Source organism: Microcaecilia unicolor, chromosome 3, assembly GCF_901765095.1.
Source record: "Microcaecilia unicolor chromosome 3, aMicUni1.1, whole genome shotgun sequence".
NCBI lineage: Eukaryota > Metazoa > Chordata > Amphibia > Gymnophiona > Siphonopidae > Microcaecilia > Microcaecilia unicolor.
The window spans coordinates 113,799,697-113,812,375 of NC_044033.1; the positions used below are offsets into that span (position 1 = coordinate 113,799,697).

The 12,679-nt window shown below is 41.3% G+C and overlaps 1 protein-coding gene across 2 annotated transcripts in view; it reads left to right on the top strand.

The window, feature by feature from the left end:
* Positions 1-12,679, top strand: part of CHGB (chromogranin B) — a 58,301-nt gene that overhangs the window by 38,849 nt on the left and 6,773 nt on the right. For both annotated transcript variants that reach the window (XM_030196302.1, XM_030196303.1), the window contains exon 4: positions 3,271-5,012. In XM_030196302.1, the coding sequence (XP_030052162.1) occupies positions 3,271-5,012 (1,742 nt within the window). The remainder of the gene's footprint in view (positions 1-3,270; positions 5,013-12,679) is intronic.

A 12,679-nucleotide genomic window follows, 5' to 3' on the forward strand; every position in this document is an offset into this window, starting at 1 on the left:
TAAGAGACTTTCCTCTGAACTGGTAGAAGCAATGACAATGATTTCTAAGGACCTTCCCACCAGGACACACAACTTGGAGGGGACAGTTTGCTGCCGGGCTTCCTAAAGGCACCCAGGAAGTTAAATTGACTACTGCACAGAATCTCTCTCATTCTATAACATGGCGCCTAAATTTATGCAATCACTATATGCAATAAATTTATAGAATGCTAGCATTTATGTGGGTAAGTGCTGAACGCTCAGTACTATTCAAAAACGAAGCACGTAATTTGCTTAGTGTGAAAATGTAAGGGGGCATTTACAGGGGGAGGGGCACATGGGCAGAATTATTATTATTATTATTTATTATTTATTGCATTTGTATCCCACATTTTCCCACCTATTTGCAGGCTCAATGTGGCTTACATTGTTCCGTCATGACAATCGCCATTTCCGGAGTGAGAGATACAGTGGTATTACAGTAAAGGTCTTAATTGATATAGTAGATTGAGCAGTCAGGTATAAGGAGCGCATACTCGGAATAAGTGGTAGGGTGGTATTGCGTTTATGCATGAAACTTACAGAATACTGTAATATGTGCTAAAAGTACCACATTTAGGTGCACCCATTTATGCTTGCTGTTGACATGGTGTAAGTGTGTGCGCTTAAATCTAGGTGGCGCCTAATTACGCTAGTGTTCTATAATACAATCTTGGCTCTATAGTGCCATGTAAATTAGGAAAGGGACAGAAAATCACTTAAGGGGTCTTTTACTAAGCCATGGTAGCATTTTCAGCTCACGGTAGAAATCAGCTGATGGTAAACGCCAGAGTGCCCACAATGGGCGTCTCGGCGTTTATTTATTTGCTGCATTTGTATCCCACATTTTCCCACCTATTTGCAGGCTCAATGTGGCTTACAATGTTCCTTTGTGGTGTTTGCCACTCCGGAGTAAAAAGGTACAGTTGTTATTACATATATCTAGTAAGCATTGTTAACAGTGCCCCATATCATATCTTCATCATACTTTCCATTACCCAATATACTTCTGTTACACTAATATTAACTCTCCTCTCATTTCCACTTTCCACTATATATTGTAAGCCACATTGAGCCTGCAAAGAGGTGGGATAATGTGGGATACAAATGCAATAAATAAATAAAATAAATAAAAATTACATAGATAGCATGGTTTACATAATAGATTATGTGACTAACATAGTGGATCGTCATTACAGAGTAAAAGAGGCGATTGGTATTACCTAAAGAACATTGATGAGCTGGTCGATTAACTAGATAGATTAACAGCACGTCATTTCAGCGTATAGATGCAATTTGTGTACTACAGAGAATATTAGATGATCTACAAAAATTAAGCGATAAGCATAGGGAGAAGACAGTTTGGATATCAGTAATAGCTGATTTCTACTGTGAGCTAAAAATACTACCGTGGCTTTGTAAAAGACCCCCTTGGTTCAGTAATTCCTCTGGACACATGTCAAGGGGAAGACAGCACTATGGATCCCTTTTACAAAGTGGTGCTAAAAAGGGCCCTGCGCTAGAGATGGGGGACATTTTTGCCGTATGCTGAGGCCCTTCTTACTGCAGTGGGTAAAAAGGCTAAGAAAGACATGGCCATTCGATAAGATTTGACATACTAAATGGCCATGTTGGGGTGGGGGGGGAGCACTTAATGCCACCCATTGAGGTGGCATTAAGGGCTCCCGTGCTAACCTGGTGGTAACCAGGTACTGCACGGTGCTGCCCGATAACTGCCAGGTTAGCACCTGCGCAGGAGATGGCGCGCACTGGGGCTGGAGCTACCGCTGGCTCCCACATTGGGCTGGCAATAGCTCCAGATTAGCATGCATTGAGCATGCATTGGGCTTACTGCCACTTTATAAAAGGGCACCTGCCTGGTTAAATAAACCCTTTTGAATACCAATCCCTGTATCAAAAATATTTTGTACCTCTCCACCCTTTTGATGTTGGCGGCCAAGTTGGATGGGCCTGTGCCCATCCAAACCCACCTGTAACTACACCACTGGTTACAGCTATTCTTGTACCAAGCTGCCTACTTATGTTCCACTGCCCAGCCTATCTGGGATACTCCTTATGGGTCCTTTGTAGGGGACAGGAAGTTTAAATGGGCAGAATCATGGGTAATACCGCTGTTTTTCTAGATTTGATAACATGGACCTCTTATCAAAATCATCCTTTGCTCTCCCACGTGATTAGCAGCGCAGGCAGCCATGTTAAGAAGGCCTGCAGATGTTCCAGAAGTAATAATAAGAACTGTAATATTGGGTCACCTGGTTGCACTTTTGCGAGACAGAAAGACATGAGATGATTGAATAAAGGGCAACATTGAAGGGCTCTACTTATTATAAGACATATGTACATTTAGTTTCATGCTAGAAGTGGAGTGGAGGAATGGCCTAGTGGTTAGAGTGGTGGACTTTGGTCCTGGGGAACTGGTTCGATTCCCACTGCAGGCACAGGCAGCTCCTTGTAACTCTGGGCAAGTCTCTTAACCCTCCATTGCCCCAGGTACAAATAAGTACCTAAGCTGCATTGAGCCTGCCATGAGTGGGAAAGCATGGGGTACAAATAATAATTAAAAAAAAGTATAACACTTGGATAAAACAAAATGTAAATGTGATCATAGTTACTGGAATATCCATCAAAACATTTGCAGGACAGGTAGATTTTAAAACTAATGCACAAAAATAGGGCTTAATAATTGGGAACTACAGGGCCATCTTTGACCACAAGATTCTAGACATACTTCTTTTCCAAGGAGAAGGAGCTATAATCTTCACCAATCTTATGCATCTCAGGCTGTGAAATCTGGTGAGATGTATGAGAAAGAAGCTAGCAACTTGAGTCTGCTTTAATAAGTATCAAAAATAACAGTTTCCAAAATTAATTTTATGCCAACTTGATTAAACATTCACAAAATGAAAGCATCTGTGAGGCCTACTTCTTCCTTCCACATGTGTAGATGTAAGTCTAGTAGAACAGTTGTGTACGAATCAGTGACAGCTGCAATATTTCCCCATGATGCCAAGCAGGAAGCAATATATCAAAATAGTAAGATTAGGCAAACAGTAAACATTTCATCTTGCTTTCTAAACTCTTCAAGGGAAGGCTGTATACAACAATCAACTTAACAGCTCTTTCATATGCTCTCAGCTTGTCAATAGAATATTTTGTCTTCATTTCAAAAAGATGGCAAAGAAGTATAAAACTGTATCATTACGGGCCTAATAATGTAAAATGTTATTTTAGATGGAAAACATGATCAAGAAGAAAAGAAGAATGGTGGTGAGATTGTACAGTATGAGAAAAGGCATCAGAAAGAAACAGAAGATACTGAACCACCGCAGTACATGAAAACAGAACAGCACCAGAACCAAGAAGAAGTTAAACGGCATGGGGAAGGAACTGAGGAGAAACATGAAGAGGAAAACATAGATCTTAAACACCACATCATGGGAAAAGAAGGTTATTCTCATGAAGCCCAAAACCAGGAGTGGGGAATAAAGCAGCATTCTGAGAAAAGGAGTGAGGAGAAAGAAGAAGAAGAGGAGGAGGAGGAGGAAGAGGAAGAAGAAGACAAGTATAATAAAACTTATCAAAGTGAAGAAAGAGAGGAGAAAAAAAGGCATCGAGATGAAGAGCCTGAAGCAGCAGAGCATGACCTTTCTGCGGAAAGAGTCAATCCTGTTGCCAAAGGTATGAAGGAATTTTTTGATAAAGATGAAAATGAGAAACAATTTACTGAGCACAGGCATTCTGAGGAAAGGATAAACAGCCATGAGAAAGAGAGTCATGAAGAACACCATCATGCATTTAAACGTCATGGCTCTCACTTTATTCAGAAATCAGAAGAATCAGAAGAAAGTAAAGAATCAGGGGAGCCAGAAAAACGAAATTACAAGCCAAGACATTATCATAGAAAGCAAAGTGCCCACAATTCTGGTGAGGAAAAGAGAAATCATCATGAAGAAAAAAGAAACAGAGATGAAGAATCTGATGAGTCAGAAGAAGAGGAGGAACATTTCCAGGATAAGCATAATTTTTATGAGGAACAGAAGACTCATCATGGGAAGAAAATGAATTACTATGGAAGTCACAGTTCTGAAGAAGAGAAAGAAAATAAACACTTTGGAAGGGGAAGTGAGGAAGAAAGAGAGAAAAGACATCACAGTGAAGAAAAAGGCAAAGGACACCACAGTGAAGAAAGTGAGGAAGAAAGGCACTATGAAAGAAAGAGGCACTACAATAAGGAAGGTGGAGACATGAGGCACCATAATGAAGAAAAGAAGCATCATAGTGAAGAAAGTGAGGAAAACACTGAAAAACACCAGGCTGAGGAGAACAGAGGAGAGAAAAGGCATTACAATAAAAATAAATACAATGTTCAAAAAAGTGAGGAGGAAGAACCTGACAGGCATTGGGAAAAAAGATATTACAAGAATGAGGAGAAAAGTCATCATAATGACAATTCTGAAGAAGAAATAGAAAATAGAGATAATGAAAACAAGAAGCAGCACACTGAAGATGATGAAAGCAAAGAGGAAATACGACATAAAGATAAGGAAGGCTTTAGCAGACAGTATATTGAAGAGAGTGACGGAAGATCTGTGGGTCCATATAATCCTTATAATGAATACCTAAGATGGAAAACCAGGAACTATGAGAAAAAGAGCAGTGATGTAGAAAACAAGCACAACCCACATAAGGAAAACTTCTTTCCAGAATACGCAGACTACGACTGGTGGGACAAAAGGCAATTTATGGGACATGTGAATCCAGGCCTTGGTGAGAAACAGAATCCTTCCAGAATCCACAAATTTGATATGAAAAGACAATATGATAGAATGGATGAACTGGCACAGCTCCTAAATTACAAGAAAAAATCGTCTGAATTTCCAGACTTTTACAACTCTGATGAAGGAATTAAAAAACGGCATGCAATACAGAATGAAAGACGCATTATCAGTCAGAGACCACTGGCAGAAGAAGAGGTAAATTTACAATTTGTTATTTGCTTAAACTTTTAGTAAAGGTAGTACAGATTATTACGGTTAAAAACAATGGGGTCTATATTCTGCAGGTGATACTCGGTGTTTTGCTGACTGCTGCTGGTGTTATGACCAGAAATTCAATGCCAGGCAGTGTCTGGGCTCTGCATTGAATTTCCAGGTTTATGAAACCAGCTAAACCATAGCCGGTTAAGTGCGATATTCAGCACTTAACAAGCTATGGTGAACCACATAAAGATGGGACTGTCCTATTTGTGCAATTACCTTGGCTGGTTAAGTGCTGACACTGTCCCGGAATGCCCCCCCAAATGGCCATTTTGCATTAAGTGCTAACCAGACATTTTCAGTGGCACCAAGCAGTGACGTGCCTCTGAAAATTAGCAATTAGCCCTGAACAATCAATTTAACTGGCCAGGAGCCATTTCTGGATGATTAAATCGCTTTGAATATCGACCCCAAACTTTATTGGGACTACAAGGAAGAAGGCAATTTGTTCTTGCAAATGATGTTCAAGGGTTCAGTTTCTGGAAAAATACCTCATTTAAGCCTCAACCAGGAAGTAGGATTTAAATCACTTGGAAAACATTCTCGGTGGGGAGGAAGGGGAAACAGGAAGAACAAAATTAGTTAAAAAGGAGAAAATCTGAAAACTTTTCAGAATTGGTACATAAAAAGTAGCGATGTATAAAGTGATAATAATTTAGGTCACAATCCCACAACATAATCAGGTACTACAGAAGCACTGCTGGATGGGGTTTTTACTAAGCTGCATTCAACACTAATGTGTGCCTAACGCAGAAAAAATGGAGTAGAATGGGACATGCTCAGGCATCCTGCAGTAACTCTGAAATCTGCACATGTTAACCGAACACTAATTTTTCAAAAACTTTTTGGAGGGAGTGTGTCATGGATAGAGAGTGAGCATTACTCTGCTAACCAGTTAGCACAGCTACATTTCCGTACGCTAACTAGCTAGCGTGGATACCATGTGAGCCCTTACCACCTACGAAATGGTGTCAGGAAGTGCTCCCACGGTAATTTTAAAAAATGGCCATGCGCTAATGACATTAGCGCATGTTAATTCAAAAGATGCAAGCTTTAATTTAATGATGAACTTAGCCCCGTATCTATGATGTCATCCATTAAAATTGGGAGGAAAAGACTTCAGATGCTTGGCAAACTCAGTTTTATGTAGATTTTTGTCTAACAGCCAAGACACTTCTTTATTGGTCAGAAAAACCTCCTCAATATTTATCTATACTTTTCAATTTTATTTTTTAAATTCACAAATTTGTCTTAATTTTGTTAACCAACATGGTCATTTATCTTTAGAATTGGCTGATACTCAACAGAGCTTCTCTGTTTCACTCAGTGCTTCCACAGGAACGGTTGCCAATTGTTACCAAACATGTATTTCCACGTTGCCATTAAATTTCTACCTTCCTTGATCGCCAAGGAAATGGAGATGCTCTATTGAGCATCAAACTTAAGGTGGCACTTCAGGATCCACCTTCTCCTTCTTCGAGTCAGTTGGCAGGGGCTTACCAGCAATCAAAGACCTTTTTCCGAACTACTTCTTCTCTTTTATCTCATCCCAACTCCTCCCAGATCTGTCACTCACCAACTCGTGGGCACTATCTTTCTGTATTTTATTTCATACACACTCTCATGGGCTGGGCTTCCATCCACCCACTCTCTCCAGTGACTCTCTACCTGGTCTTACCCTTTCAGTAATCCCAATTTAACCAGGGATTACAGGTGTGTTGGAGGGTGTGCTCAATGCTTACACATTGTTGTAGAATACTGATAGTTACGTGCGCAATTCTAACATTTAGGCACAGACATTTACTCCGGCCAGTGACATGGTACAAGTGGCCACACTTGGCACATAAATGGTATTCAATAACAGCAATTACACATATAATTGCCAATATAGCATTCCAGCGCTTAACTTTAGGCAACTTGAACTGAATTACCCGCTAAAAGGGCAATTCTATGAATGGGAGTTCACATTTACGCATGTATTATGCGTGTAAAGGTCCAGGATAATGGCATATATGCCGTACGTGCACACAGAGATTTGTAAATGCCAATATTTTTCCAAAGTGCTTTTCTGTAAATACTCGCTTAACTTTTTATAGGCCTACACAGAGCCTATGCTCAGCTGACAAGATACTCTTTAAGCTTATTAGATTGAATATATTTTGTTCTTCTGTTGTTTATATTGAAGGCGCTAGACTGTGGAACGCTTTACCTTTGGAACTAAGGCATATAGGCTCCACAATACAGTTCAGAAAGCAATTGAAAGCCTTTTTTTTCACCCAGGCATTCTCTAATTTACTGGCTCAGTTTGACGCTTTGTAGAAGGTTCAGTAGATTTTTAGATTTATTGTTTTGTTATGATTGTGTTTGTAATTTATATTGTGTATGTTTTATCTGTTCTCCACCTAGAATGGTAAGATAGTGCAGGATATATATATATATATATATATATATATATATATATATATATATATATATATATAGGGGGTATTTGCAAGGGAAGCATATGTGGGGGAGGAGCAAGGGCCACAGTTACTTGCATCCCTGCCATATCTCATGCCCACACATACTAGTTCTATGGTTGGCTTAAGTGCAGGCACCTAAATGCTGGCCATACCGATAGCTGGCATACATTTCTGTTTTATAATACATTCTAGGTGCCTAGGTTCTGTTATAGAAAAGGCTCCTACCGCCTGGCCTTGAGGTGCCGATGAAGATGCCCAGTTATAGAGTTAGCCCCTAAATGCCTATCCTCCTGCCACTGTTCATTCCAAACTTAATTATTTTTAAACCATAGCGAAACTATTTTCTTGTCATTGCTGATCAATATGACTCAAATCAGTAAAATATCATTTGCTATAAGCCCCTAACAGGACTAACCCTGCTTCACTGTACTCTAAGGCTGACTCCTTCAGTAGCCCGTTCTCCTGGTTCAAAGACAACAGAGCATCCTTCATGGTTCAGGAGATGCAGAGAGGGTGGGAAAAATATCACTAACAAGACTGCAAACCAGCTCAGGCCTCCACCCCACAACAGCCACCATTTAGCCTCTCCTCTACCTCTCACTCAGCAAACTACTATGGGTGGGGGTTGAGGTGAATGGCTAATTCTGAATTGGGGCTTCTGGGCCTGTTGCCAGATGGGTGTCTGAGCACTGCCCTGATTGTGGACTTCCCTCCTCATACAGAAATTGGACAGCTCATGACCCCCCCGTCAGTATCTTCTGAATGTATTCACCAAAATCACTGAATCAGTAATTTCATCATAAGAAAATTTCAAACAGTCTGATTGGCCAGTTTATGCTGTTATTGCAGTTGTATCTCCAGTACATACTAGACTTTGAATTACACCTCGACTTTTTTTTTTTTTTACTGACTACTCTGTCCTACTCCTGTGGACCTTCAGTTCAATCAAAACTGGCCTTTACTGGGCTATATCCAAGAAAACGAAAAAAAAAAATCCAGGAACAAACACCTACATTAAAAAAAAAAAGCAGGCACAAAAGTAGGGGTGGTCCACAATCCACCAGCAGCCACATGTGGATTGCCAGTGTTTATCAATAAAGCGTCTTGTATAAAAAAAGACCATGTTTAGTGGAAAAGCGCCTGCTTCAGGGGTCGTATGGTCTGTCTGCAGCTGTAAAAACAAAAGTAGGGTGCTGAACAAACACTGCGTGTTTCACATAAGTGAAACAGAACCTCTAAGGCAGTTGAGTGTGTATGTTAGGGATACCGCGCTGTGTACATAGCTAGCACTTATGCACATATGTGTATTTGCACATGAATGAGTGCCAATATTCTATAAATATACACACACAAATGACACTTAACATTAGATGCACTGTTATAGAAACAGGGGGGTAAGAACCTTCATTCACAATTAGCCACATTTTTTTAATCATATTTTATTTATTTGTTACATTTGTCTCCCACATTTTCCCACCTATTTGTAGGCTCAATGTGGCTTGCATAGTACCGGAGAGGCGTTTGCAGACTCCAGTATGAACAAATACAAAGTTATGTTATGGTAGGATAAAGTTCATGTGGCATAGCCACATTAGGGAGTCGTTCAACAGTAGAGTTGTGTTATGTACGTCACATAATTTGGTTTTGTTGTGTTGCTGGGATCTGTCATTTAAGTTGGATTGGTCGGATATACCTTTTTAAACATTTATAATACCCCTTCCCCCCAGTCCAGCTACTTAATAATGGCCTTTGGTCAAGGTTTGTCTGGAGCCCAATAGGGATGGGCAGCCAGAAACTTTTCAGTTGGTGTTGTCTCCTATCATTTGGGAGAACTTTGATTTTGTTTGGGGGTTCACCCCTTGTGTTGTTACAGAAGATGACACAAAGCTAAACTTTTCTAGCCCCCTTCCTACAGCCCCTACCCCCCTCAATCCAAGCCCCTCTGCAGACACCTCTTTCCATTCCCCCCTCCCCATAGGTCCCCTAGGCCTACCTCAATCCCTGGTGGTCTAGCAGGTGATCGTCAGGGCAGGAGGGATGCCATCTACTGCTATATGGCAGCCACAGACTTTCACCAGGGATTGAGGAAGGCTAGGGAGCCTGTAGGGCATGGGGAGGTGTTCCATGGGGAGGGGGCCCAGAACAGGGGCATAGCCAGACAGTGATGGAAGGACCAGAGTCCAATGTGTGCCTCCCCACTGCTGCCCTCCCACCACCGCCTCTCCCCACCTGCCAAACCAGGGGCCTCGGAGCCAATTTGGGGTGACCCAGGTCGCAGGTAGCTACGCCATTGGCCGAGAAGGGGCTTTGAATACTAGGGGGAGGGGCTGTCATTTGCAAACAAAACTCTGCCCATTTCCATTTGCCAACAACAGGACATGTCATTAACCACTACCCATCCCTAGAGCCCAATATCCATGCAACCTAGCATAAAACAACCCATGGCAGAGACTTCTTCCCTCCCTCATCCCCTAGAGGTTGTTAATGCTTTTTCCACAGCATTGACAGCTACCTTATGGGGCCCTTTTACAAAGTGGCAATAAGCCCAATGTGAGTCATGCGGGCACCAACGATAGTTCCAGCCCAGCGCATAACATTTCCTGCACTAGGGAAAATAGGTCCCTATTTTTTAGCACAGCAGTTATTCAGCAGTAATTGGATAGCTCCATGTGCTACCCAGTTACTGCTGGGTTAGCGCAGGAGCCCTTACCACCACCTCAATGGATGGCATTAAGTGCTTCCCCACACTGTCACGTGGTAACTGTAATCTTATTGCATGGCCAAGTGTTTTTCCTGGCCGCTGCAGTAAAAAGGATGTGGCAAAAACAGCCCCTGCGGGGCCCTTTTTACCTCAGGTTAGTAAAAGGGCCACTTAGGAAACAGAAGCTGATCCCAGAAATTGAACCTGTGACATTCACATGGCAGTGTGCAGCATGATCATTGAGCTGGACCAAGGCCTAAAACATTTTATATTTCTATGTGCACAACAGTTCATTTTGATTTGGAACAGGACAGATAATCTGGAATGAAGCACAGTGACACCTTCCAGAAATACTTGTAGCTTATGCAAACACAACTCTACTACCTCTTTCTTGAAGTGTGCACTTTCAAAATAAAAATGCAGCATCTAGGAAGCCAGAGAGAATTCTGAGGGAAAAAAATCAGTTTTTATGTACACCAATGTTTAGTACAGCTATACAAAAACTAAAACTTTTTTTTTTTAATGTAATTATGATCCCGTAAGCCCTGCCGGTTGGGAAATACTTGAATTGCAGAGAGAGAAATGAACTGTGTATTATTTGGATATTTTAAGTCATCTCCAGGTAAAAGAATATTCATGAAAAGAAGATTTGAGATATAGCAGACAGGATATGAAAAGGAAATTAATTCTGTGTGCAGAGTGTGGGATATTGCAAAATGCAAAGCAAAGGAGATTGCAGCACCAGGGTGACAGAATGGTATGTAGCATGAAAGAACAAAATACAGCAGTAAGGAATTTATAATGTGATTATACGAAGACAGCAGAGAAGAGAATTTTCAATAATGCATAACTAATACAAATTTTTTGCATAGTACTGGAGCTTAAATATTGTATGTTTTTGAGTGTAGAAAATTTGTCAGGGGTGTGAATCTGTACGTTTCCCCCTCCCTTCTTGCCAGGAATTACCATAACCCAGAGCCAGTTTCTATTGTCTCTGCTGGGTGATTTTCAGGTTTTCCAGTTCATTTTACAAATATATTTTAATATGCCTTTTAAAAGCATGTTAGAACTTTTTGACATACTCTAATAGACTTAATGCACATCAGTTAGTTGGTGAATGTACATTAAATCAATGCATACTAAACTTTTATAAGGCATGCTAGCCAAATGCATCTTCCTACAGCACAGTGGACTGAAACAGTGAGTAACCAGTCTACGGGTTAAGGTGGAGGAGTGGGCAACCATGCCCCTCGAGGGCCACAACTCAGTTGTGTTTCCATGATTTCCACAATGAACAGGCATGAGATCAATTTGTACACAATGGAAGGAGTACATGCAAATCAATCTCATGCCTATTCATTGTGGAAATCTTGAAAACTCAACTAGGTTATGGCCCTTCAGGACTATGGTTGCCCACATCTGAGCTAAGGGAGTAGTTATTAACCTGCATTATGGTTCTAACACACATTTGCTATTTTCCTCTGCTCCACCATGATCTTCTCATCACACCTTATCTCCCCTAGCAGCCTCCCCATGCAGCTACTATCTAGTCAGGTCCCCTTCATCTCTCTGTTATTCTGTCTCCTTAAATTTCCTTAGTCCAACCCATCACCCACTACTCATCACAGTTCATGCCATCCCTCCCCCCTCCCCCAGCTAGCATTCCCTTCTCCCTCAAAGCACCTTTTTTTCTGTACTCTTGTTCCCCAAACTCTTCTACCCTTTTCCTTCTCTCACAGCCCCTTCCCCCACAAGTCATCTCTCTTTTTCCTCACCATTCTTATCCTCCTCCACTAACCCTCATAGTTATTATTAAGTCTCTACTTATCTGTTTAGCATCTCAGACTGTAAATGCCTTGGAAGGACTCTAACCCCACTGCCAAACATGTCTTCCTTTCTTTCTTCATCTCCCCTCTCACCCCAACATTGCCCATTTTATTGCTGTTGGCCAAGATTTCCCTCACTCAGCTAGTTGATCTTTAATTCACACAAGTCTCCAGTTCCCTTTCCAACAGTGGTTTACAGGTCAGCCAAATACTCTCTTAGTTCCTCCTTTAAGGGCTCTACTTTAGCAAATACGGGCACAAGCTCTTCCAGCAGTGTCAGAACACGCAATTCCTTCATGTGGCAGTGGCTTCCCATTTTCAGGAGACAACCCCTCAAACTGGAGGAATACTCAATCCCTACGAGCGTCGAAAAAGAGTCAAAAAAGTAGGGTAGACTGCGTCTTCCGAAAAAAAACCAAGGGAGATGCTTACTCAAAAACATTATCTTGATTGATTTCAAATGACTCGACATAGCTGATGTGTTTCGGCGCAAAAGTGCCTGCCTCAGATGTCTATTAAGCTGATGTTGACAAACGGAGCCTTAGATTCAGGTGTCAAAATCCATTTGCATGAACTATGTCACTAGTTTCTCGGAGAATTGTTTGTATTGCAGAG